This window comes from Oscarella lobularis, chromosome 4, assembly GCF_947507565.1.
Source record: "Oscarella lobularis chromosome 4, ooOscLobu1.1, whole genome shotgun sequence".
NCBI lineage: Eukaryota > Metazoa > Porifera > Homoscleromorpha > Homosclerophorida > Oscarellidae > Oscarella > Oscarella lobularis.
The window spans coordinates 3,148,724-3,173,360 of NC_089178.1; the positions used below are offsets into that span (position 1 = coordinate 3,148,724).

At 49.0% G+C, this 24,637-nt stretch overlaps 3 protein-coding genes across 3 annotated transcripts; 2 read left to right on the forward strand and 1 right to left on the reverse strand.

The window, feature by feature from the left end:
• Positions 1–449: 449 nt before the first annotated feature.
• LOC136186674 (MFS-type efflux pump MSMEG_3705-like) lies at positions 450–2,516 on the forward strand. Its single transcript, XM_065974123.1, has 5 exons — positions 450–793; positions 842–959; positions 1,027–1,217; positions 1,271–1,325; positions 1,377–2,516. The coding sequence occupies exons 1-5, from the start codon at positions 516–518 to the stop codon at positions 2,388–2,390; spliced, it is 1,656 nt and encodes a 551-aa protein (XP_065830195.1). The 5' UTR covers positions 450–515; the 3' UTR covers positions 2,391–2,516.
• Positions 2,443–3,936, reverse strand: LOC136186686 (autophagy protein 5-like). The gene is made up of 8 exons (XM_065974136.1): positions 3,584–3,936; positions 3,397–3,524; positions 3,245–3,323; positions 3,115–3,192; positions 2,882–3,055; positions 2,772–2,820; positions 2,656–2,715; positions 2,443–2,599 (listed from the first exon to the last, which is right to left on the reverse strand). Exons 1-8 carry the CDS (start codon positions 3,692–3,694, stop codon positions 2,469–2,471), a joined length of 810 nt encoding a protein of 269 aa, XP_065830208.1. The 5' UTR covers positions 3,695–3,936; the 3' UTR covers positions 2,443–2,468.
• Positions 3,778–24,603, forward strand: LOC136186663 (hemicentin-1-like). The gene is made up of 55 exons (XM_065974107.1): positions 3,778–4,381; positions 4,625–5,689; positions 5,773–6,048; positions 6,109–6,393; positions 6,455–6,718; positions 6,774–7,028; positions 7,082–7,354; positions 7,408–7,935; positions 8,000–8,263; positions 8,314–8,589; positions 8,638–8,913; positions 8,967–9,236; positions 9,286–9,834; positions 9,891–10,193; positions 10,247–10,519; positions 10,574–10,855; positions 10,921–11,178; positions 11,234–11,770; positions 11,823–12,083; positions 12,136–12,408; positions 12,466–12,729; positions 12,789–13,055; positions 13,103–13,375; positions 13,430–13,684; positions 13,742–14,011; positions 14,063–14,308; positions 14,363–14,635; positions 14,693–14,947; positions 15,002–15,274; positions 15,328–15,870; positions 15,927–16,238; positions 16,288–16,554; positions 16,613–16,861; positions 16,912–17,181; positions 17,238–17,483; positions 17,532–17,801; positions 17,857–18,111; positions 18,173–18,451; positions 18,506–18,751; positions 18,804–19,076; positions 19,144–19,416; positions 19,470–19,745; positions 19,802–20,344; positions 20,393–20,692; positions 20,742–20,987; positions 21,035–21,283; positions 21,338–21,595; positions 21,645–22,160; positions 22,216–22,494; positions 22,552–22,821; positions 22,869–23,156; positions 23,215–23,484; positions 23,539–23,829; positions 23,895–24,155; positions 24,213–24,603. The coding sequence occupies exons 1-55, from the start codon at positions 4,120–4,122 to the stop codon at positions 24,488–24,490; spliced, it is 17,214 nt and encodes a 5,737-aa protein (XP_065830179.1). The 5' UTR covers positions 3,778–4,119; the 3' UTR covers positions 24,491–24,603.
• Positions 24,604–24,637: the final 34 nt, after the last annotated feature.

Consider the following 24,637-nt stretch of genomic DNA (forward strand, 5'->3'; position numbering starts at 1 on the left):
TTTGACGAATTTTTCCAGCATTTTGGTTTTTATCACCGGCGACGTCGATTTGTTCGTTTCGGCAGCAGTTCAGGGTAAACGCTAAGGAAGCGCATTGTTACAACGGGTGTACCGAAAACATGACCAGGAGCCCGGTAATTAGATGCAAACGAGCATTCCAAACTTCTCTGAGAAGGCGGAAACGTATCCACCCCCCACATCAAGAAGCCTGGTAATTAGATGCAAACGAGCATTCCAATTCCAAACTTCTGTGACGCCACATCCTGTTTCACGAAAGGACCCAAATTTCTCCGAAAGTAAAAGACAAGGACCCTAACAAATACCCAGGTGCACAACTACAATGTATCGGACACCTGACGGACGCAGTCGCGACAGCGTACCACCGACCACTTTTCCGGTACGCAACGAACAAAATTTTTACACCCCAAAAACTATGTCTCGGTACTCAGCGAAACCGCAGCGGTTAAAATCAATGAGGAACACGACGCTCGTGACTTTGACCCCCGCACTTCGACATGGCTTTCACCACGTTCAAGCTCTTTCGCCAAGCTCGCCTGTACAGCATCTACGTCCTTATTCTCTTGCTCATTGCCTACCTTCTCAATCAACTTGACCGCTACACGCTGCCTATCGTCGCGAAACCGGTCGCGCAAGATCTCAAATACGGCGAGAAGTCATGCATGGCCAACTCGTCCAACTACTACTACACGAATTTCAAAGACAATACGTCGTCGACAATCACCCACAACTGCACGCATTTGCTCGACGACATCAAACTGAACGTCACCGAACAGTAAGAAGACGTGGGGGAGTCGGCGTCGATCTTATCTTTTTGCTAAAGGGAAAAGATGTGCGAAGGGAACAGTGTTCTAGTGAATTACACTAAAAACGGAACGACGTACACCAATCTCACTGACGCGTGCGAATGGAACTATGACGGATCGGGGCTCCTCTATCAGGTCTCCCGTCCAGCCTACATTAATTGATTCCCTTTCTCCGAATCGTCGTCTCTTTTTTTTGTTTCAGGTTATTGCCGGTCCGATTTTTACCGTCGTTTACACGTTTGCCGGCATCCCGCTCGGTCTCGCTGCCGATCGATATAATCGCGTTCGAATATTGACTGTGTGCTTGATTTTGTGGAGTTTCTGCACGTTGATGGCCGGCTTTGCGAACGCCTATTGGAATCTGGCCTTGGCTCGAATGGGCCTCGGAATTGGGTTCGAGAGGAATTACACCATACACATGTAGGACTTATAAAAACGTTCTTTAGGGAAGCTGGGTGCAGTCCCATGGCAACGAGCATCATAGCTGATTACTTCCCTGAGGTGAGTGCTAGCTAATTGGTTCCCACGCCTGTTAATTAAATATTTTTCTAGCATTTGCGAGGGTCTGCTCTTGGGATATATAACTTTGGAATTTACACGGGATACAGCTTGGCTTTTGCCATCGGCAACGGCGTCTACTTGGCAATTGGTTGGCGATGGGTATTCTACATTGCTGCCATACCGGGTTTCATCTTCGGCATCATTATCATCATCTCCGTCAAAGAGCCTCAACGAGGTCAAAGCAACGATGACAACGGCAAAACGGTTTCGGGCCTCAAGAAGAAATTTCAATTACCACTTCGAGAGCGCGTGATCGAACTCCTCAAAGCCTTCTTCCTCTCGCCGTCCGTCCTTCTTCTCTGCATTGCCGGCGGCGTACGAAACGGCGGCGGCTACGTGTGGGCCTTGAATACGGAGCTCTTCTTCGAGACCGTGAAGGAGCAGACGAAGACTCAGATATCTCACTGGATGTCGTGGATACCGCTCGTCGGCGGATCCATCGGCGCCTTCGTCGGCGGCATCATATCGGACGTGTTCGTCAAAAAGCGCGGTCCGCACACGCGCGTCTGGGTGCTCGTCATCAGTCAGGCGCTCGCCGCTCCGTTTGCCGCCGGTGCGCTCTTCTTTAATCCGCCCTACTGCTATCTCTGTCTCATACCGAGCAATATCATCGGTGAAATGTGGGTTGGCGTCACGCTCGCCGTTCTTATCGACGTCGTGCCCGTCTATTTGCGCACGTCGGCCATCGCCGTGTATTTCTTTATTATTACCAATATCGGTGGCAATTTGAATCCGCTTGTTTCTGTTATCAAGTCCAGCTTTGGCGGCGGTCGAACGGCGTACGAGTACGCGCTTCTCATCATGTATCCCGGTCTCTATATGCTGGGCTCGGTACTCTTTCTGCTTACGCTGTTTGTCTTGAGAATTGACATCAGGAGAAAGAAGCAGAGAGAAGCGGAACGGGAGGCGCTCTTTGGTTACGGTAACAGCGACGACGACGACGAGGAGATAACCAACTCAAGCGAGAACAAATCAGACAGTGACAAAATCCAGCGCGATCTCTAAAGTTCATGAAAGGAGAGGATATGTAGTACGCTACGCTTGCTGACACCGTCTGTTAAACTTTTCTTCACTTTATTTTGTCTATCGACTTACTACTGCTATATGCAGAAAATTGTCTGGATGACTGAAGTGTTTGCTGAGGTACTGGAGAGGAGTGGTGAGTGGTGGTTCAATGCCTTGAATCAAAATTCGGTAAGAGGACTCCCCTGATTCTAGGAGAGAGAAAAGATTTGATTAATTTAAGCGCATGTAGTCAAGCAGGGCGCACCGTTTGGAAAGGCATGAGGCACTCTTTCCTGGATCAAGTCACCGAGAGAATTAGGCGTATCTGAACGTTTCGTTATCAAAGCAAAGTACAGTAGTTTAGGTATGGCTCGTTCTCACCGTCAACGGTGTTGGGTTTGATTGGTTCCTGTATAAAAGGTTTATCAGCCTGCAAGGAGAATTTCCCAATCGTCTTGTTTTCTCTCTCTCTATGAAAAATCGCTTCTTGCCTGGTGAATGCGATAGGGTATAGATCTGAACGGCGCGTCGGCCGTCGTCATCAGTCGATTGTTCATTTCCCAGAAGTGCTCAAACCGATCGTTTTTGAGTCCCGTCCAAATCTGGCGATGCTCTTTCGCATGCATCGCATTCATCACAGCGCCGCGATGCTTCAAGAAATCCGCCTAAAGAAAACGTCTTCTCTTCAGGGGAGGACAAGAGAATGGAGAGAGAGGCACCACACCTCTTTCACTGTCGACATGAACAGAGACTCAACTGCGTCGTCACCGGGACACCGAATGATGCTATCCTCCGGAAATCGCTGCACTCAAAAGTCCAGAGAAAAAGTCAGAAATTTGAGAGCCAAATCTAACTTTGAAATGAACGGTTATGCTCCAAGGAAGTTGCTCCGGATTTCCGTGCAAGTCGAAGAGCAAGCCAATAGGATGCTGCCTGCAACGGTGAAAAGACCACGCCCACGCTGACTCTCTATTTCGGCGAGAATCGCGAATTTTTTTTCGCTTGCCATTTCAGCGGCTGATCGTCGAATTCGAACCACATCTCGTCGCCGTCGTCGAATCGTACGGCATTCTTGAAGTGCATCTTCACTTTGTCGGTGACTAACGGCAGATAGCTCATTCGAGGAAGGAGAAGCTGAAGGGGGGCGTTTATGTTTTTGCCACGCCTTTCGCTCTCTGGAGAGACTTGCTTACAAAGTACGGTTCGGGCTCTTCGATAGTCGACAGTTCGTGCGGATCCAGTCGGAAACAAACGGGAACGCGACCGTTCCACACTTCGCGGAGAACTTCGGTGTCTTCGGCCATGTTAGCGTAGCGTGCGCAGCGCTGAATCGAAGACCCGGATGTAAACGAAAAACGCTGGTTCTCTCTCCTCTAGTCTGACTTCTACGGGCGCGTTTGCATCGATCCTGTACGACAGTCTGCACAATTGTCCAAGTGAATAGGACTCGAAATCATCGATATCGACGCACAGAAGGAATTCGTGACGTAAAACGAAAACCTCAATGTGGAGGCGACGAATACCGTTCGCACTGCCCGGAACGGGATGCTCATCGAGTCGTCATCGTCGAAATCGCGGGGGAGGCCGACATAATTGATCGTCTCACGAGAGAGATGGTGTGCAAATTCGTGGGACCGAGAAGGAGTTGATATTAGGAAGCACTCCCGAGACCACAATCAGCCAGTGGTGTCGTCAACAAGCAAGTCAGGTCAGCAACAGATTGCTCGTCATGAACTCACTGGTCGTCCTTTGGACGACGATCGTCTCGATGGGCGTTTTTCGTCCCGTCGAAAGCGCCTTGGATCAAGTCGTGCCCCAGTCGAAGTCGACTTGGCCGCCCGCCTCTTTGACGTTTGTCATGGACACGACGGGGAGCATGCACGACGACTTAGCGCAGGTGAAAGAAGCGGTCAACGTCATATTCGACAGCATCATCGCCAATCCGGACGTGCCTGTGCAAAATTTCGTGCTCGTTCCCTTTCACGATCCTGGTGAGAGACGCGATTACGGGGAACGGATTTTTGGCATCCGGTTTTGCGGTTTCTTGTATCACGGGGAAGGGCTCCCTGTGAACGTTTGATAGAGAGAGTCGTAAGGTGGGCCAAGTGCTAGCTAGACTCGCAGCAAAGTCGCTCGAGTAGAGAAACACCCTGTAGAGCTCCCCCGTTGTGCGAGGATAGACAAATTGGCCCCGCGGCAATGGCTTCATTGCCCTGATTGCTTTACCTACGTAGATGTTGGGTCTGCGACGGTGACAAGAAGCAAGGAAGAGTTTCAGTCCGCTTTGGACTTTCTCTACATCGACGGTGGCGGCGATTGCGAGGAAATGACTCTATCGGGCATCAAGAAGGCTTTGGAAAAAAGCCTGCCAAGATCGTATATCTTCGTCTTCACCGACGCCAGTGCAAAGGACTACGATCTATTCGACGAAGTTGCCGGTCTCGTTCAGTTAACAGGCAGCCAGATCATCTTCGTACTGACGGGCGACTGCGGCTACACGGACTCAATCGAATACCAAGTCTACCAAAGAATCGCTATTCTGTCGAAAGGAAAGATATTCCAACTGCAAAAAATCGACGTCAAAGACATTTTGGTTTCCTTGAACTTCCTTATCGAGGCTCGACTCGTCAGCTTGGTCTACAGAGTCGAAGTGCCAGCCGGCACCAGTCGCTTCGACTTCGCCGTCGACGAATGCCTTCAGAGCATTTTCGCGACGGTAACAACGAAAGGTTCCCACGACGAAGTTCTCCTCAACGTGAACGCGCCGTCGGTGCGACTCGTCAGTCCCAACGGTCGAGAAAGATATTTGACTGTCATCGACACGAAATCGGTGCTCGTCATCAACGAGTCGAATCCCAAGCCCCCCGGTCCGTGGCAGATGTTCGTTCAATCGAATTTGTCCTATAGCATTATCATCGACGGTCGTTCGTTTTGCGACTTCAAGACGTCGTTCGTGTACGCGACGACGCCCGGCGTCTATTTCATTCAACCGGTTATTAACGAGAAGGGAAATATCGTTCTGAATGCGACCGCGGCGCCGGTCAGCGATTTGGAAGACGTTGGCAATGATTGCTATTGCACGGGCGCGCACGTGTCGCAAATCGACTTTCTCGAGTCGAACGGTGAAGAGACGGGCATGTCGGTGCGACTCAACTGGAATGTCAGCGAGCCGTTTCCCGTTTTGAATGAACACACGATGTCGTTTCCGAATCGGTCCTTTATTCTTCGAGTGCTAGGACGGGACGAATACGGCTACGCATTCCAACGTCTTTCGTCGACAATTGCACCAGGAAAAATAGGTAATATATTATAAATGCACGATGTCTCAATAGTTTTCAAATGGAGTAACGTCTATTGACTATCGTGACACTGCTTGTTCTAGATAAGCCCAAACCGGTTGAACCCGAATCGGTCGTCTTTTGGGCTTTGCGAAACGACTCCTTCGTTTTGCCCTGCGACTATCACAGCACCGTGTCTGTGACGGTGGAATGGTATAAGGACGGCAAAATTCTCTTGCGAGACGACGATCGCTACGACCGCTTTTCGGACGGTCGTCTCCTCATTCGTCGTATGACTGACGACGATGTCGGCATATATAGATGCGAACTGAGAAGCGTTCTCACCGTTCCCGGTTTTGACCTACATCTCAACATAGCAGGTAGCATTGACGGAGAGAGAGAGAAGCGGCAATTTCTTTTGTACTGACGTGTCATTTCAGAGATTCCCACGGTCACTTTGTTTCCAGGTGCATTGTCCGTGAGGCAAGGCGGCACCGCTAGATTCACGTGCTTTGCAGTCGGTCCGCCGTCTCCGAAACTTTCGTGGTATATAAACGGAGTCGCTTATTCCTATTCAATGAGCAGACGTTACCGCGTTGTCTATCACCAAATGCCCGCGACGTTCGAAATCAGAGGTGCGTCGCGTGTCGACGAAGGAACAATCACGTGCCAGGCGAGCAATCTGGCCGGAACGGTAAACAAAACGGGACTTTTCGGAATCGAAGGTAGCAGTAGTAAAGTCTTCTTTCTATAAAGGAAATAACCTATTTTGTTTCTCGCTCATAGCGCCTCCTCGAATTGCAATTTTTCCGCCAGAAATAACAGTCGTCAAAAACGCGAATGTGACGTTCGTCTGCCGAGGAGACAGTCTACCTCGGCCCGTTCTGAATTGGTATCGCAACGGCGTGATATTGGCCGGCGTCCCTACGTCGGATCGAGAAGTGCAGCTGACGATCAATTTCGCTACGTTGGATGACCAAGGCGCATATACCTGCGTTGGCGTGAATTCAAGAGGACGAGAAGAAGCATCGGCGTTATTGATCGTGCAAAGTATGCGGAAAACGCGTTTACGTCACTTCAATATTTCACTTTGTTATTTTATCAGCTTTGCCTTTCTTTCTTGTTGAGCCGCAAGACGCCGTCGTATTATCCGGCAGCTCTGTCAGCTTGGATTGCGTCGCCGATGGCACTCCTTTGCCTTCGATAGCCTGGTACAAAGACGGCCTTGAGTCGCCGCTTCTAACGGGCGACCAGCGTCTTTTTATAACGAGCGTACAGCCTCAAGACAGCGGTTCGTACGTTTGCATCGCGACGAACGTAGTCGGTAGTCGACGTGCGTCGGCTAACGTAAAAGTGATCGGTGAGGTCAATGAGAATTTCTTTCTTATCTTACCCTCTCCTTTTTTTTTTCAGCTGCTCCCACTATTGAACCAATGCCGAGAGTCGTGCACCGGCCAGTTTCCCTCTGCGCTTCGCTTCACTGTCAAGCCGACGGTAGTCCGACTCCGACTCTGTCGTGGAAGCACGACGGCTCGCAAGTGCTTCAGCGACTGCCGAAGCGCCGTCTGCACGCGAACGGTACTCTGCAAATATGCGATTTGGCGGAGCGAGACGCCGGCACGTACGAATGCAACGCGACGAACGTCGGCGGCACGGCATACGCATCTACCCGACTCGACGTACAGTGTAAGCTAAAAGCGAATTCAAAGAGAAACCGCGATATTCATAACTTTTTTTAGATGGTCCTGTTCTCGATCGTCGTCTATCGAACAAATGGGCAACAACTGGAACGTCAGCAATTTTCGTATGCACCGTGGCCAAAGCCAATCCGACGGCGTTCATCAGTTGGGAAAAGAACGGCATATCCATTTCAGGAAAGACGGGCAACGAATTGCGCGTCGACGACGTCGTTCCTGACGACGACGGCGATTACACGTGTCGCGCCGAAAATTCGATTGGAAGCGATTTTTCGTCGGCACGTCTCTACGTCGTCGATCCGCCGACCGTTTCTCGCGCGTCGAACGTTGCCGCCGTGCGCGGCCAATCGGCGCGACTCAACTGCACGGTGTCGGGATTTCCTCGACCGCAAATAACGTGGAAGCGAAACGGACGTCCTATCGTCGGCGTGACGACGAAATATGCCGTCGGATCGATTGGGGATACGTTGGAAATAAATAACGTGCAGTTGGACGATGCGGGATCGTACGATTGCTTTGCCGTCAATCGGGGCGGAAACGATACGGGAAGCGCTACCTTGGATGTGCTGTGTACGGCGTTTGTTCTCTTTTTTTGGCGTTGATTTCCTAGACTCACTGGCGTTCGTTTTTGCAGATTCTCCGTCCATCGTGTACATATCGTCGAGCGTGGAGACACTCGTGAACACGTCGGTGACTCTGACGTGCATCGGCTCGGGGAATCCGGCTCCCAGGGTTAGATGGTACAAACAGGGAGTTAATATTGCACGTGGAATCGAAAACGGTCGCGGATTGACTCTGGACATTTCGTCCGTGCAAACGACGGATGCCGGCGTTTATCGGTGCACGGCGAAGAACGAAGTTGGGGAGGATCAAGCCAGAACAAGAATTTCAGTCTTAGGTAGGACAGATCATCATTTCTATTGAAACGAGTCGAGTTGTTTTCTTTAGTTGCTCCTTATGAGATGATCTCTGGCCCACGGCGCGTGACCGTTGTAGAAGGAAGCCTGACATTTCTACACTGCCCTATAGCTGGTATTCCGAGACCGACCGTAACGTGGCGGTTCGGCAACACAAGCATCTCGCATCTGAATCCGCGATATCGAATTTTTACTAATGGAACGCTGAGAATAAGAAAGAGTCGGATTGAAGACGATGGCTCGTATCGTTGCGAAGGAAGCAATATCGCGGGGTCGGCTACGACGGAAGTCTACCTAAACGTTCAATGTACGAAAGTCTAAGCTAGTTTCAATTCTTTCTATTTTTCACGTTCAGATTCGCCCGTTTTGGAGACGTCGCCTTCGGATCAGCGCGTCGTTTTGGGTCGCGGATGCGCTCGTTTCGAGTGCTCGGCGCGAGGAAATCCGCCTCCAATAGTCACTTGGCGAAAAGACGCTCGATTGCTACAAATATCCGACGGTTTTCATGTTTCGCCCAATGGAACCATCTTGACCGTCTGCCCTATTCAACTGGAAATCGCAGGAACTATCATTTGCAGAGCGGCAAATATAATCGGGCGACGTAAAGCTACGGCCGCATTGGACGTAATAGGTAAGCTGAGCCAAAGAGGAGACAGCCTCAGATCTCTACGTTCTATTGTTTAGACGAGAGCCGCATTGTATCAAAAATCGACGAAGTTATCGGGGTGGTCCAACGAACGGCGCTGTTGCCATGCACTGTTACAGGCTATCCGCGTCCGACAGTGTCTTGGTCGGTGAACGGCACGACAATCGTCAACGGCACACGCCATCAGACGCTTTCCAACGGCACTCTAAAGGTGTCCGATTTGACGAGACTCGACGACGGCGTCTATGTGTGTACGGCGACGAATGACGGCGGGGACGATACGACCAAGATCAATTTGATTATTCACTGTACGTCATTTATTGCAGCAGCCATCCCCTTCTCACTTTTTTTATCTAGACGGTCCGTCGATTTTTCTGCGCCCAGAAAATCGAGTTGTCGTCGCCGGCGAGGACGTCTCGTTTTCCTGCCGATTTCACTCGAAGCCGGCGTCATTCATTCGATGGATAAAGGGCGTCGCCGCGCCTTTGACGACGAATCCCAATGTGGCGATCTCGAACGGAGGCGAGACGTTGACGTTGACCGACGTTCGGGGCTCCGACGCCGACGAGTATTCGTGCATCGGCGAAAATTACGTCGACAGGGCCGTAGCGTCGGCGACGTTGCGAGTTATCGAACCGCCGCGAATTGTTTGCGAGCAGAACTCCGTGAATTCCGTTCTTCATCGATTCGCTTTGTTTCAATGCACGGCGACCGGCTTGCCGCATCCGAAAATTGACTGGTGGAAAGACGGCAGGAAAATCGACGCGATTTCGTTGAAGACGCGAATCTACGCGAACGGAACGCTTCGAATCGAAAACGTCCAAATAGGAGATGCCGGCGACTACGTTCTCGTCGTTACCAACGACGGAGGCGTCGCCAACGAGACGGTCTTTTTGAACGTTCAATGTAAGTGCCTACGAAAATTATTATTATTATTGTTATTATAAAGAAATTTACTCCAGACGGTCCAACGATTACGGAATCTCCTCGCAGTCTCGAAGCGCTCGCCGGCACCGATGTCTCGTTCCGATGCAACGCGACGGGAAATCCGTCACCGACAGTGACGTGGACGAAAGACGGGGAATCGATTGACGTCTCTTCTCGCCGACTTTTCCTCACGGCAAACGACCGTCTGTTGACGCTTAACGACATTCGTTCATCGGACGACGGTCTGTACGCGTGCACGGCGCGGAATTCTTTCCGCTTCGAAAACCAAGTTTTTCAACGAACGGATACGTCATTGCCGGCGAGACTCTCCGTCTTATGTAAGCCGACTTGACAGATGATTTGATTTGAAAAAATATTCTTTTTTTTGTAGTTGCGCCCGTTTGGATTGGCGAAGCGCCCCTCGTTATCGTCGTTGACGAGGGAAACGGGGTCTCGTTGCCGTGCAACGTGTCCGGCAATCCGACTCCAAACATTCGCTGGTTGAGAGAGGGCAGGGATCTGGTATCGCTGGACTATCGCGTGCTGAGAAGTAGTGGCTCGCTTTTCGTGCAAAGAACGCGACGAGAACACGCCGGCGTTTACACGTGCATCGCTAGCAACCGAATCGGCAGTCTGACGACAGACATCGTATTGGATGTTCGATGTAGGTCAAATAAATCAGAAACGCTTTTCAATATAACGTTGTTGTTTTTCTCAGACAAGCCGTCGATTGTGCAAATGTCGTCGGATAAGATGGTAATTGCCGATCAGTCCTTGGAATTAATGTGCCGCGGCGACGGCAATCCCATGCCGGACGTCCTGTGGGAATTCAGCGGCGATCGCATGACTAATTCCATGCCAGGCATCACTGCCAACACGACAAACGACACGGCAATGGTTAAAATAGATTCTGCTCAAGTCGACGACGCCGGCTGGTACACGTGTCGCGTCGTAAACGAACTCGGTCAAGGTCACGATTCTATCATGGTTCGCGTCATTGGTAAGTGAGATCGCCACTGGGCCGCGCTGGGAGGAATCTTTCATCTTGTCGTTGTTTTCGCTTAGAACCGCCAGCCTTTGTATCGACTGTGTCTCGTGTGTCTGCTCCCGTCGACGCAGTAGCCTTGCTTCCTTGCAACGCCGTCGGCACTCCGTCGCCCGATTACGAATGGACTACTAGCGATGGTGATCTTCAGACGTCGACGTTTTCTAACGGAACGCTAAGAATCGCGAATGTCCAGCGGAGTGACGCGGGCTTTTACCGGTGTCGCGCATCGAACGAAGGTGGATTTATTCAAACGACCGTGGAGCTCGACGTTCAATGTACGAATATATCAGGGGGGGTTTATTTGAATATATAAAGAAGTATTTGCTCTAGATTCACCGAAAATTGTCGACGTCTCCAACGACGCGTCCGTTTTGGTGAACGAATCGATTTCGTTTTTCTGTAACGCCACGGGAAACCCGTTGCCGACGATAACGTGGACGCACGTGCGTTCATCGACGACAAAAACGCTGCTGTCAGCCACTCGAACAGTTCTGACTCTCGACGTCGTCAAGCCGACCGACGCGGGCTCCTACGTTTGCTCAGCGCGCAATTATCTCGGTCGAGATGCAGCCGCTTTACGTCTCTTTGTCGTCGAGCCTCCGTCGTTGATTCGGCGCGTCGGAATCGTAACGACGCGGAGAGGAAACGTCGCCAGGTTGCCTTGCGACGTTGTCGGAAATCCACCGCCGACGGTTCAATGGTTCGACGGGTCGATCAACGTCGCCGGTCTTTTAGATCGACACGAGATTCTGCAGAACCGTTCGCTGAGAATTTCTCGCGTCGATCTTAGCGACGCTGGCTCTTTCATGTGTGTCGCTACGAATGAGGGAGGAAGCGTACGAGTCAACGTTACTTTGGATGTCCAATGTAGGAATTTGGGGTCTCATGTACTCTACGAGTTGCTCTATGGTTGTTTTAGATCTTCCTTCGATTTTGTCGTTGTCTCCCGAACAGACAGTCGTAGAGGGTTCGGAAGCTATTATTCTCTGCAGAGCGCTTGGCAATCCGGAACCTATTGTTCGCTGGGAATTTGAAGGGAAGCCACTTGACAGTAGTGGACGACTGTCTGTTGGGTCTCTGTCGTTTTTCAACGTGTCATCGTCGAGACGAGGCGCGTACACGTGCGTTGCTGAAAATGTGGTGGGAGCTGCAAGGCGAACCACGCAGTTGCGTGTCATAGGTCGGTTGGTGACTTCTACATTTGGGTATAACACTACATACTTCTATTTTAGAATTACCGAGGATAGTGCAAATTGATCACGGCATCGTCGTCGACGAGAACACGACGGTCTGGTTGCCATGCACTGCCACCGGGTTTCCGAAACCGACGATTCAATGGTGGAAGAACGGTCGTTCCATCGACGAAGCCGGAGAACGATTTCAAGTTTTCGACAACGGGACATTGAGAATTGACAGAACAAAAGCCATCGACGACGCTATCTATCGCTGCACGGCCCAGAACGAAGGAGGTCGAATCTCGGCCATCACAAACGTTACCGTTCTATGTAAGCAAGAAAACAGGGCTATTCAAAAAGCGACGATGCTCAATCTGTTTTTCGTAGATGGTCCGTATCTCACTGTGTCCCACCGATCAGTCGTCGTCAGGCGCGGAACAAACTTGACGTTTACGTGCCAAGCTTCTGGTCATCCTCGACCGCAAGTTGACTGGTATCGCGGATCAGAACGTCTTTCCAGTTCACTTACTAGAGACTTGACCGCTTCGCTGTCGCTTAATTGGGTGACTGTTGCCGACGAAGGTCGATATCTGTGCGTTGGAAGTAGTGATCGGGGAGAGAAGGACTTAGCGGTCGATCTCCAAGTTCTTGGTACGTTATCATTTTGCTGCAGCGTTCTTGACATATATATATATATTTTTTTTTTCTAGTTGCTCCCTATTTTGTCACGAAACCAAGCGACAGAATGGCAGTGGCAAAGGAAAGCGTAACTTTCCGATGCTCAGCTGGCGGAAATCCAATGCCCACAATACGATGGAAACGCAACGGTGTTGACATTATTCCTGATAGCAACTCGAGCATTTCTGCCGACGGTTTGACACTTAAAAATGTTCGAGTTGAAAGCGAAGGTTTGTACGTCTGCATCGCGCGAAACGTCGCAGGAGAAGAACGAGCGTCCGCTGTGTTGACTGTCGTCGGTATGGCTTTCAGATCAATTTCCGCATTATTTGGATGTATTCTTTAGTTTTGCCAACCATACGTCGCCCTGTAACGCCGCTCGTTTCTGAGAAAATCGACCGCTGCGTTTGGTTGGACTGCGAAGCGGCTGGTTATCCTCTGCCCATGGTGTCGTGGCGCTACAACGGCTCGATTATTGCCGATCGTTTGCCGGATCAAATCTTTTCTAACGGAACTTTGAAAAGATGCGATCTTGCGGAAAAAGACGCCGGAAGCTATACGTGTGTCGCCTCCAACATAGGAGGAAAAGATCAGATTCAAATAGACGTCGACGTCCAATGTAAGTATACAAAATGTAAAAAAACTGGTCTTTGTAAATTTGTTTATGTTTTAGTTCGACCTGCGTTGGCAAAAAATCTCACCGATCAATGGATTCTAGTGAACACTTCCGTAACGTTTACTTGCCAAGTCGTCAAAGCTAATCCACCAGCTTCGCTCTCCTGGCTCAAAAACGGAATGGTTATATCTGAAAACGCAAGCGAGCAACTACACATCGCTAGAGTTCAAACAGACGACTCTGGAAGGTACGAATGCATTGCAGAAAACAAAATAGGACGAGATAATTCGTCGGCCAGACTTGACGTCATAGGTACTAACGGTTTCAATATTGCGCTTTCTTCTCTGAAATACACGCGGGTTTTTTTAGTTCCTGCAAGAATTAAGCCGACCGCGTCAAAAGTTATAGTTCTTCGCGGGAACACGGCTCTACTTGACTGCGTTGTTGACGGATTTCCGCCGCCCTTGGTGCACTGGTTCCGCGGAGAAGAGAAGATCTCAGGAACGACAAAGTACGACACGATGGCCAACGGCACTCTGAGAATTCACAACGCCCAGACGGACGACGTTGGTGACTACCGCTGCACGGTCGTCAATAGGGGTGGAAACGCTACGAAAATCGTATTCTTGGACGTTTACTGTAAGCCTCCTTCCTCCTTGAAGTCGTTTTCTTTACTTGACGTTTTTTTAGATTCTCCGTCGGTGGCGACGATATCCGAAGGACAAATTGCTCTGGTGAATACTTCCGTCGGTCTGGCGTGTACCGGAAACGGCAATCCTAGTCCGACAGTGAAGTGGATGAAAAACGGCGTAGAAGTGTCGGCAAACTCGAAATTGCAAATAGACTCACTTCTGCCCTCCGATACCGGGGCGTACGTGTGTGTCGTGCAAAACGTCGTCGGTTCTTTTCGTCAGTCTGTTAGTCTCAAAGTTATTGGTAAGGGATCTTTGTCTTTTTATCTGGCGAATTTAGATTAATTGTTTCTTTCAGTTCCTCCTCGGATTTCTCCTCCATCCAGAACGGTTTCCATTATTGTCGGCAACGTTGTTCTCCTTCGATGTTCTGCACACGGAATTCCTGAACCAGTCATCGATTGGCGACGTTCCGGCACCGCGTTGGTGTCAGACGGGCTCAAGCGTACAATCAGAAGCAACGGAACGCTGCAAATCAACAACGTTCAAGTAGACGACGACGGAGCGTACACCTGTCATGCTTCCAACGACGCTGGACTTGACGATGCAGTGCGACATCTCGACGTTCAATGTTAGTATCTGATTAATTGCATAGTTGCGTACTTCTGAATTGAATATTCTCTTGCAGATCAACCCGTCATTACGAAGAGACCCGAGGCTCAATCTGTCATCGTTGGTAGCTGCGCTGGATTTGAATGCAACGGAATCGGCAATCCGTCGCCCGTCGCGTATTGGGAAAGAAACGGCCTACGTTTATCAAATGGGAACAACGCCACTCATCTGGCCGTTTGTCCGGCACAAGTAGTCGACTCGGGAATCTATACGTGCGTTTTGGAAAATAGCGTCGGTCGAACGACCGCATCAGCCAATTTGCAAGTCATCGGTGAATTCATTTAAACAAGACGATTTCATTTTTTATTAATTTTATACTCTTTAGTACCGTCGAGCATAGGAAACGCTACGACTGTCGTGAATGGAACTGTGAACGGCAGTGCGTGGCTCCCCTGCAATGCGACCGGAATTCCACCTCCCGTCATCTCCTGGTACAGGAACGGCGTGTTGATCAACGCACCTTCTGCAAAATATCATCGTTTCGCCAACGGAACATTGAGAATAAGCAATTTAGTGAAAGACGATGAAGACGAGTACGTTTGTCGCGCCGTCAACGAAGGAGGCACAAACGAAAAGAAAGTCATCTTGAACGTTCACTGTAAGTCTAACGAATCTTTTGCAATTTCCTATACGAAGATTTCGTCGATCTAGATTCTCCATCGATCGTCTCTCCTCCAATGGATCGAGCTGTTATCGTGACGACGAACATCGTCTTCCGCTGCAACGTTTCTTCTCATCCGGTAGCGACAATCGCATGGCTAAAAGGCGATGCGCCGCTACCGAGCAACAGCGCTCGCGTATTCACCTCGCAAGGAGGCGAGAAACTTCACATCGACGACGTTCGTCCGAGCGACGCCGGTCGTTACACCTGCGTGGCGGAGAACTACGTCGGTCGAGCGAACGAGTCGGCAACGCTACGCGTCATTGTTCCGGCGAGAATAACATCTACAGCTGAAATTGTGGAGGCTATACGATACAGGAAAGCTTTGCTGCCGTGCGCGAGCCAGGGCCTACCGTCACCGACGACGACGTGGTATCGATTTGGGAAGGAAGTTGTTAGAGACGACGTCGAGCTTCTTCCCGACGGAACTCTACGTATCGACAATTTGGTAACGGGCGATCGTGGAGACTATGAGTGTGTTGTGACTAACGAAGGTGGGAACGATACGAAGACGGTCCGTTTAGACGTTCATTGTAAGTTTAAATTCAAATCGCGGAAAACTTTTATTTTAGTTTTTCTGTTCTTTTAGATGGGCCTAGCGTGATTGTTGCACCCACGTGGCAGGAAGTCGTTGCCGACAAAAATGCCGTGTTCGTTTGCAACGTGTCGTCTAATCCGCCGTCCACTCTTTCTTGGAGCCGCCTAAACGGCAAAATAATAAGCGGCGGGGACGGCGGTGATTCCCGCTTTGAGCTGTCGGATGGCAATAGCGTGCTGACTATCAATGACGTAAGATCGAATGACTCGGGAATTTACGTTTGCAGTGCTAAAAACACAATGACCAATATTCGTGATTTGGTTACGATGGAAACGAATTCATCTGCAGCGCTGGAAGTGATAGGTAAGTTGACTTTTTCGCGTTCAGCATTATCTGAGAATTTTTCTATCAGTTCCTCCGAGATTTGTTAGCATTGTATCGGTGGTCGACGTTCTGCTGGGAAATCGAGCGCTGATTCCTTGTGACGTTGCTGGAATACCTCGTCCGCAAATCGAATGGCTGCGATTTGGGGAAACCGTGTCATCGCCACGATATCAAATCTTAGAGAATGGGACGTTGCTGATAAACGCCGCTCAGTTGGACGACAGCGGAACGTTTACTTGTCTTGCAAGCAACAAAGGAGGCAATGCGTCTATTGAAGTAGTACTGGACGTGCAATGTAAGCAGTTTCCGTAGAATAGAAAGAGAATTAAGTTTCTATCTTGTTGTCTAAATAGACGCTCCGTCCATCTGGAACATTTCGACGAACCAGTCAATTCTAGTTGGCAACGCTATCACTGTCGATTGTTCTGCCGTTGGCAATCCCACTCCGGCAGTCTCGTGGCTATTCCAAGGGACAGAGATACAACGAGGAGGACCTCGGCTCACGTTGTCCAACTTCCAGCCATCTAACGCTGGAGAATACGAATGCACGGCCGAAAACGTGCACGGATTTGACGAATCTTTATTGAAAATAGATGTCATCGGTGAGGATATATATTCCGGATCTGAAAATATGACGTAAAATTTTTTCTAGTGCCTCCCTCGTTTGTTGACGTGGTTGCGATTGTACACGTTCACGAGAATATGACAGCTGTGCTACCTTGCAACGTGCGAGGAATTCCGACTCCGCAGGTGTTTTGGCACAAAGCTAACAAAATTATAAGAAACAGCCTTCATCGACGTCAGTTGTCCAATGGATCGCTTCAAGTACGCAATGCTGCTAGAAGTGACAGCGGTATCTACGTGTGTGTGGCTGAGAATGTCGGAGGTCGAATCAGCAGGAGTCTTACATTGGACGTTCAATGTAAAACTTAAGCGTCTTTGTACATATTTTTGTCATTAATCGAATTCTTTTTTCAGATGGACCGACGATAACGAGAATTTCTGAAGATCAAACGGCTATAGTAGGCACGTCTGTGAGACTTGAGTGTGTGGCCGAAGGAAATCCGATTCCTTCTTTATTCTGGGAGTTCAATGGTTCTCGTCTTGTCAACGATTCTATTGGCACTATTTCGAGAGCGGAACTTTCGAGTGCTGGCCGATATAGCTGCGTAGCGGAAAACCTCGTATCTGAATCAAGACAATCTACGAATTTATTTGTCATTGGTAAGATCTCTACTATAAGTGACTTTGTTTCTACTTGTTTGTTTACAGACCCACCGTCGTTTGTGAGAGAAGTGAGAACGGTTATAACAAAGGAAGGAGATCTGACGATTCTACCATGTGAAGTGACGGGATTCCCACGTCCTGTAGTCGAATGGCGATCCAAAGGCGGCATCGTGACATCAAGCCCAAGACGCGAAGTCTTGGCAAACGACAGCTTAATAATTCGCAACGTTAGCATCGGCGACGCTGGAATTTACGAGTGTACAGCGACCAACGAAGGCGGCTTCGTCAAAACGGACATAAATTTGGATGTTCAATGTAAGCGTAGCGGATGTAAAGCTGCCGATTTCGATTAAATGTTCGCTTTATTTAGACGCTCCCGAGCTGTCTGGAAACTTATTTGACCAGTGGATATTGGTGGGCACCACTGTTGCTTTTGACTGCCAAGTGGACAGAGCAAATCCAATGCCTTCAGTCTCGTGGCGGAAGGATGGCCAGCTCCTTCGAAGCGTGCTCGGCAATCGTCTTATCATCAATAACGTAAATACGAGCGACGAAGGAACGTATGCCTGTACGGCTGAAAATGTTGTCGGGTCGTCGTCGTTAGCAGCGACGCTTCGTATTGTTGGTAAAATATTTACCCACGACGTCGTGTCATCATAACATTTTGTGTATATTGCTTTTTTTAGTTCCACCGTCTATTGAGCCGAGTCCTTCACTAGTTGTCGTTTTGCGAGGAGAGGCGGCATTGATGCACTGCGTAGCGTTTGGTGCTCCCCGACCAACGGTGCGATGGTTCAAAGTGGGTCAGGAAGCAGAACTTGGTGTAGCGAGCACAAAATACGAAAAGTTCGACAACGGAACGCTGAAAGTAAAAAATTCTCAACTCGACGACCGCGGAGATTTCCGTTGTGTGGCAGCCAATCGAGGCGGAACGTCCGCTACTGTCACAACGTTGGATGTTCATTGTGAGTAAAACTTGTGGTTTGGTTTTCCCGCGCGGCTTTATTCCTTTTGAGTAGATTTTCCGTCGGTTGTCAACATTTCCGACGATGTCGTCAGTCTGATCAATTCGAATATTTTTTTGAGTTGTCAAGGTCGTGGCAGTCCCGATCCTACGGTGAAGTGGACGAGAAATGGAAGCGAACTGTCCGTCGGCTCTTTCTTGTTATTGCGGTCTGTGCAGCCCGATGACACCGGCAATTATACTTGTTCTGTAGAAAATTTGTTGGGCACATCAACCAAGTCTGTAACGGTGACCGTTATAGGTGGGTAAAGGAATTCTGTTCTAAACAATTGCCACGTTTCCTTTTTTTTCAGTTCCGCCTCGAGTCCTTAAGCCCCAGGAGTACAATGCAGTCATCATTGGTAATTCTGTCTGGTTGCACTGCGAAGCGTCTGGCATTCCTCAGCCAACAGTGGAGTGGTATCGAAGTAATCGTCGACTAGTGTCGGACGGAGGGAAGTATCAATTAGAAAGCAACGATTCCATCAAGATAGTCAATGCCCAAGTGGACGACAGCGGCACATACAGCTGTGGTGCCATCAATATTGCAGGAGTCGACAATGGAACGAGATCTCTGGACGTACAATGTGAGATCTGATAGCAGGCATCTAGGGATTTAGCATAATAGCTAGCTTATATATATTTTACACGTAGATGGTCCTAGAATAACAGTGGTGCCGCAGTCGCAGTCTATAATTGTGAGTCGTTGCGTTGTTTTCCAATGCAGCGGCGAAGGCAATCCGAGACCGATTGTATATTGGGAACGAAGTGGCCGACGTTTGTTTAGCAGCGACAATCTGCTGATTTCGCCGAGTGGAACCGAATTGAACATATGCCCAACTGCAGTCGCTGACAGCGGATCATACGATTGCATCGTAAAGAACAAAATTGGACATAAAAAAGTCGCAGCTGTCCTCAAAGTCATTGGTAAGCCCAATAAGGTAATATCGAAGTACCCTCGTGGAACATGATCCATTTAGTCCCGCCATCAAACATTGATAATCGTACCGTCGTCGTCAACGGGACATTAAACAGGATTGCGTTTTTGCCGTGCAACGCGACTGGTGTTCCGCCGCCCGTCATTTCCTGGTTCAAAAAGGACGCTGTCATCGATATCAGTTCTCCAAAGTATCATCAGTTCCCCAACGGGACTCTCAAAGTATTCAATTTAGCGACGGACGACGAAGACTTGTATCGGTGCTTAGCCGTCAACGACGGCGGCGAGACAGAGCGAAACGTTACGTTGAACGTTCACTGTAAGCATATATCATTTGAGAGAGCCTTCTAGCTGACTGTTTTTTTCTTTCCTTAGATGCTCCATCAATTTTAACTCCACTACGAAACCTAACAATTCTTGCAAGCAAAGACGTCGTTTTCCATTGCGTTGTTTCGGCTCATCCCGAGGCCAACATGAAATGGATGAAAAATAATGTCGTGCTGCCAAGCAATAGCACGCGCATCTTTACGTCGAAAGAAGCTACAAGATTGCACGTCGACGACGCTCGGCCCGTTGACACTGGAACGTACCGCTGTGTGGCGGAGAACTACGTCGGTCAGGCAAGCGAATCGGCGATGCTGCGAGTCATCGTTCCGGCGAGAATAACGACAATCGCCGACCGCGTGACGGCGATACGAGACCAAGAGGGTTTCTTACCTTGTACGAGTGAAGGTATTCCGTCGCCAACGACGAGGTGGTATCGAAACGGGGACGAACTTGCTGCCGACGATGTGGAGCTCCTTCCTGACGGAACGCTGCGAATTGGGACCGTAGAAACGGCCGACAAAGGAGACTACACGTGCATCGTGAGCAATGAAGGTGGAAACGATAGCAGAATTATTCAGCTGGACGTTCATTGTAAGTATTTCCTTTTTCAATTATTTAATTACTGATTTTTCTTTTCAGTTGGACCCTCAGTTACGGTGTCTCCTCCGTCTCAGGAAGCAATCGCCGATTCGGACGTTGTAGTGAATTGCAACGTTTCGGGAAATCCGACTCCGAGCGTTTCGTGGAGTACCACCGATGGATCGTCTCTCCTCAGCGATCCTCGTTTTGATGTGACAGATGACGGAAAGACGCTGACTATTTTTGACGTAAGATCAAGCGATACGGGAGAGTACGTATGCACGGCGCAAAACTCTGTCTCAAACACACGCGAATCGTTCGTGATGACCGATAAAGCGTCGTCGTTTCTGGACGTGATAGGTAAATAGAAAAAGCTTCCCAAGTCTCGTAAATAAATTTTTTGTTGCAGTTCCGCCTGCGCCGAACGGCACCGCATCCGTCGTTACCGTCACTTTAGGCGATCCTGTGCAGATTCCTTGCAAAGCGTTTGGAATTCCGCCGCCCGCATTTGAATGGCATAGAGCTAACGAAAAGGTGGCTGATGTCAGAACGTTGAAATGGACGGCTGCGAATTTGTCTGATGCTGGCCGATACTCATGCAACGCTACCAACAAAGGAGGCACTCTGATTCAAAACGTGACACTCAACGTGCTATGTACGAAAGTATATTCGCGTGTCTCTCTTTTCACAAGTATTTTCTAGATGCTCCTTCAATTACCGAAATTTCTGGTAATATCTCAGTCATCGTCGGCAGCTTTTTCACGTTGAATTGTCGTGCTGACGGTAATCCGCATCCTACCGTTTCGTGGGAGTTCCGCGATAGTCGTCTGGCCACCACCAACGGAGTTGTGACTGTTCAGCGCGCTCGACCGTCAGACGCTGGCCTGTATACGTGCATTGTTCAAAACGCCGTGTCTCGTACGACAGAGACGATCTCCGTAAGGATCATTGGTAAGTTCGACTTGCTGTTGAATATTCGTATTTCAAAAGTAAAATTCTTTGCAGAACCTCCCACGTTTGTTTCGGAAGTTGACCGAGTATCTGTTCGGATTTACGACAACGCGTCACTGCCGTGCATTGTTGATGGCAATCCTCGTCCATCTATTCGTTGGGCTGCTCCCGCTAATCAATCGAAGTTACGGATTTCGTCTGATAACAGTCTTCTCGTTCGGCAAGCTCTCATCGGCGATTCCGGCGTGTACGAGTGCATTGCGGAAAATGAGGGAGGTAGCATTAGCACTCAAATCTATCTGGACGTTCAATGTGAGTCTCGATAGAATTAAAAGCTCCTTTAATCTATTTTTTGCTATAGACGCTTTCCTCGTCAATCTGACGTCCAACACGTCTGCTATAGTAAATACCGTCGCTCAATTTATCTGCACAGGAAAGGGCAATCCACAGCCACACGTTAACTGGTTCAAAAACGGGTTGAATATCAAAAACGGATCTTCTTTACTATTTTCTTCCGTTCAACCTTCAGACGCCGGCGTCTACACGTGCGTCATTGAGAACGGCGTCGCCCGCGATTCCGACAGCACTCGACTTGACGTTATCGTTCCAGCTATCGTAAACGAATCGGACACGAAAATTGCCGTCAGACAGAGCAGCAATATCGTGTTGCCTTGCACGGCATTGGGCACACCTTTACCAACTTTGGAGTGGTTCCGAAAGAGTAGCAGAATTGAGCAAAGCACCCCAAGACACGTTCTTTATAAAAACGGAAGTCTACACATCGTCGACGTCCAATTAAACGACGATGGCGGATATGAGTGTATTGCGACAAACGAGGGCGGAAAGGATCAACGAAATGTCACGCTTGACGTCCAATGTAAGTCTAGGAAAAGAAAAAAAATATTTCTCATGTGTTTACTGTGTTTCTGTAGTTGGTCCTATTATTACTGAAGGACCAACCAGTAAGGAGACCATCAGGGGCAACAATGTCATCTTTCGGTGCATGGTTGACGGTAATCCTCGACCGACTGTTCAATGGGAGAAAGACGGAATTGCATTACCTATCAGCGGTGGATTGAGTGTGTCAGCAGGCGGCCAGCTATTGTCCGTATACGCTGTTCAATTGTTGGATGCTGGGAATTACACGTGCGTAGCTGAAGACGTCGTAACGGGTCAGAAAGTTCGTGCCTTTGCCTATCTCGACGTGTACGGTAAGTAACGTTACGCGTTCTAGTCGTTGGCTTTCTATATGATTATTTTCCTTCCAGTTCCGCCTTCTATTTCGCCATCACGTTTGTTCGTTGTCAAACGTTTGGGCGAGCCTGCTTGGATTCCGTGCAATGCTACAGGTGTACCTCGTCCCGAAATTAGTTGGTCTAGAGACGGAGAAACGGTCAAGAATGATGGAAACTACGTCGTCTTGAAGAATGACACTTTAGTTGTTCGGAGTTCGAATGTGAGCGATCAGGGATCGTTTGTCTGCACCGCTACAAACATTGGCGGCAATGCTAGCATGCACGCGGATTTGGACGTTCAATGTAAGATTTCCGAACTTACAGCAATTTTTCTAACCTGAAATTTTCAGATGCTCCCATCATCTTCTCGAAGCCGCAAAGGAAATCGGTGCCATTTGGGACTGTCGTCACGTTCTCGTGCAGGGCTCGAGGAGACCCTCGTCCGACTGTTTTTTGGAAGTACAAGCTGCAAGAAGAAGGCTATGCAGAAAACATCATTGACGATGGACACGAAAGCGTTTACGCGAACCTTTCGTTTACGGTAACAAAAGGAGAACAAATAGGTGACTATCTTTGCACTGCAGAGAACAGCTTTGCAAGAGTCTCACAGGTTCATTCGCTCGTCATTGTCGGTGGAGGTGAGCTTAGAAAATTAGTTTGATTATTCGTTTGCGTGCACAGTCTCGTTCTCTTCAGATCCTCCACAAATATTGCAGCCGCGAATTCGTGTTGTCGTAATCAAGGGAGGCACGGCGCTGTTGCCGTGCCGTACGAGCGGATACGTGACACATACCCATTGGGAGTTCAATGACCGTGTAGTCAAAATCAAAGCCGGTCGATTAGAAATTTTCGAAAATAAGACGCTGACACTGCAGAACGTTCGGCAAGGAGACAACGGAACGCACACGTGTGTTGTACGAAATCCTTGGGGAGAAAGCAATGCTTACGTAGATCTGCTCGTTGTCAGTAAGAATTCGATAAATTTTCTTTTGTCTTTTCTTGATATTCGCTATGTATTAGAGCCACCGAAAGTCAGAGTTTCCCCGCAGAAAGCGACGACAGTCGAAGGCGGTACTTTGACACTGCAATGCGTCGTCGAGGGAGAAGGTTACCCTATGAAGATACGTTGGACTAAACGCAATACAGAGTTGACCAGCAGCAATCGGAACAAAATAGTTCTTGAAAGAATCGGAAACAATTTGACTCTAACGTTTCGCGAAATTCGATTGAGGGATGCAGGAAAGTACGAGTGCGTGGCGCAAAATTTGGCTGGCACTGACGTTGCCGTCGCGAGAATACAACAAATAGACGGTTAGTTAACTACAGAGCTGTGGTGCGAATTGTACTATATATGTTTTGCGTCGTTTTTCTTTCAGTGCCTCCCAAAATCGTTTCCTCGTACAAATTTGTGAGTGGAACAGAAAAGGAAGCATTGATGCTTCCTTGCGAAGCCGTTGGAACTCCGCAGCCAGAAATATCGTGGTTGGTGCCGTCTAACCATAGCGGGCGTTTTACGACTTTCGACAACGGCTCTTTACTTATCGATCCTCTGTCTCGTAACGACAGTGGATCTTTCCGTTGCATCGCACGCAATCGAGCCGGAGTTGTTAAGGAAACAACGAATGTCAACGTCTTCTGTGAGAGCTCTCAATTTATAGAAATCTATAATACGCGTCAATTTCTTGTTTTTTTAGATATACCAGAAATTATATATTTTCCGCCTGAAATAAGGGCATCAGTATCTGAGGATGTGAACATAACATGCGACGCTATCGGCAACCCAAATCCAGAAATACTAGTGAGGGAGCCTTTTTATAGCCGCGTGGAAGGCGGTGGTGCTCTGACAATTACAGCGATTTCCAATGGAGTGTCCATTGGAAACGTGCAGTATAGTATTACCGGTCGTTATCTCTGTGTTGCTCGAAACGACCTTGGATATGATAGAGCAGAGGGATTTTTATATGTGACGTAGGACTAGTTACGTAGGACTAGTTTCACTGACATTCGTATTGCTGAAACATCTTTATTACTACTCTTTTTTTGCTATTCCTAATCTTTATTCTTTACACGTCATGACTTACTGTACGTCCCTGACCTACGTCATGTAACGCGCGCTAGC

What these genes read in the sequence shown, in the direction of transcription:
- LOC136186674 (XM_065974123.1), top strand. Translation starts at nt 516, where the DNA reads ATGGCTTTCACCACGTTCAAGCTCTTTCGCCAAGCTCGCCTGTACAGC. An exon ending in GATCGGGGCTCCTCTATCAG is followed by an intron (nt 960 to 1,026) that starts GTCTCCCGTCCA and finishes TTTTTGTTTCAG; the next exon opens with GTTATTGCCGGTCCGATTTT. An exon ending in CGAATGGGCCTCGGAATTGG is followed by an intron (nt 1,218 to 1,270) that starts GTTCGAGAGGAA and finishes AACGTTCTTTAG; the next exon opens with GGAAGCTGGGTGCAGTCCCA.
- LOC136186686 (XM_065974136.1), bottom strand. Translation starts at nt 3,694, where the DNA reads ATGGCCGAAGACACCGAAGTTCTCCGCGAAGTGTGGAACGGTCGCGTT. An exon ending in AAGAGCCCGAACCGTACTTT is followed by an intron (nt 3,525 to 3,583) that starts GTAAGCAAGTCT and finishes GCCCCCCTTCAG; the next exon opens with CTTCTCCTTCCTCGAATGAG. An exon ending in TACCCTATCGCATTCACCAG is followed by an intron (nt 2,821 to 2,881) that starts GCAAGAAGCGAT and finishes TTCTCCTTGCAG; the next exon opens with GCTGATAAACCTTTTATACA.
- LOC136186663 (XM_065974107.1), top strand. Translation starts at nt 4,120, where the DNA reads ATGAACTCACTGGTCGTCCTTTGGACGACGATCGTCTCGATGGGCGTT. An exon ending in GGGACTTTTCGGAATCGAAG is followed by an intron (nt 6,394 to 6,454) that starts GTAGCAGTAGTA and finishes TCTCGCTCATAG; the next exon opens with CGCCTCCTCGAATTGCAATT. An exon ending in GGCCAGACTTGACGTCATAG is followed by an intron (nt 13,685 to 13,741) that starts GTACTAACGGTT and finishes GGGTTTTTTTAG; the next exon opens with TTCCTGCAAGAATTAAGCCG.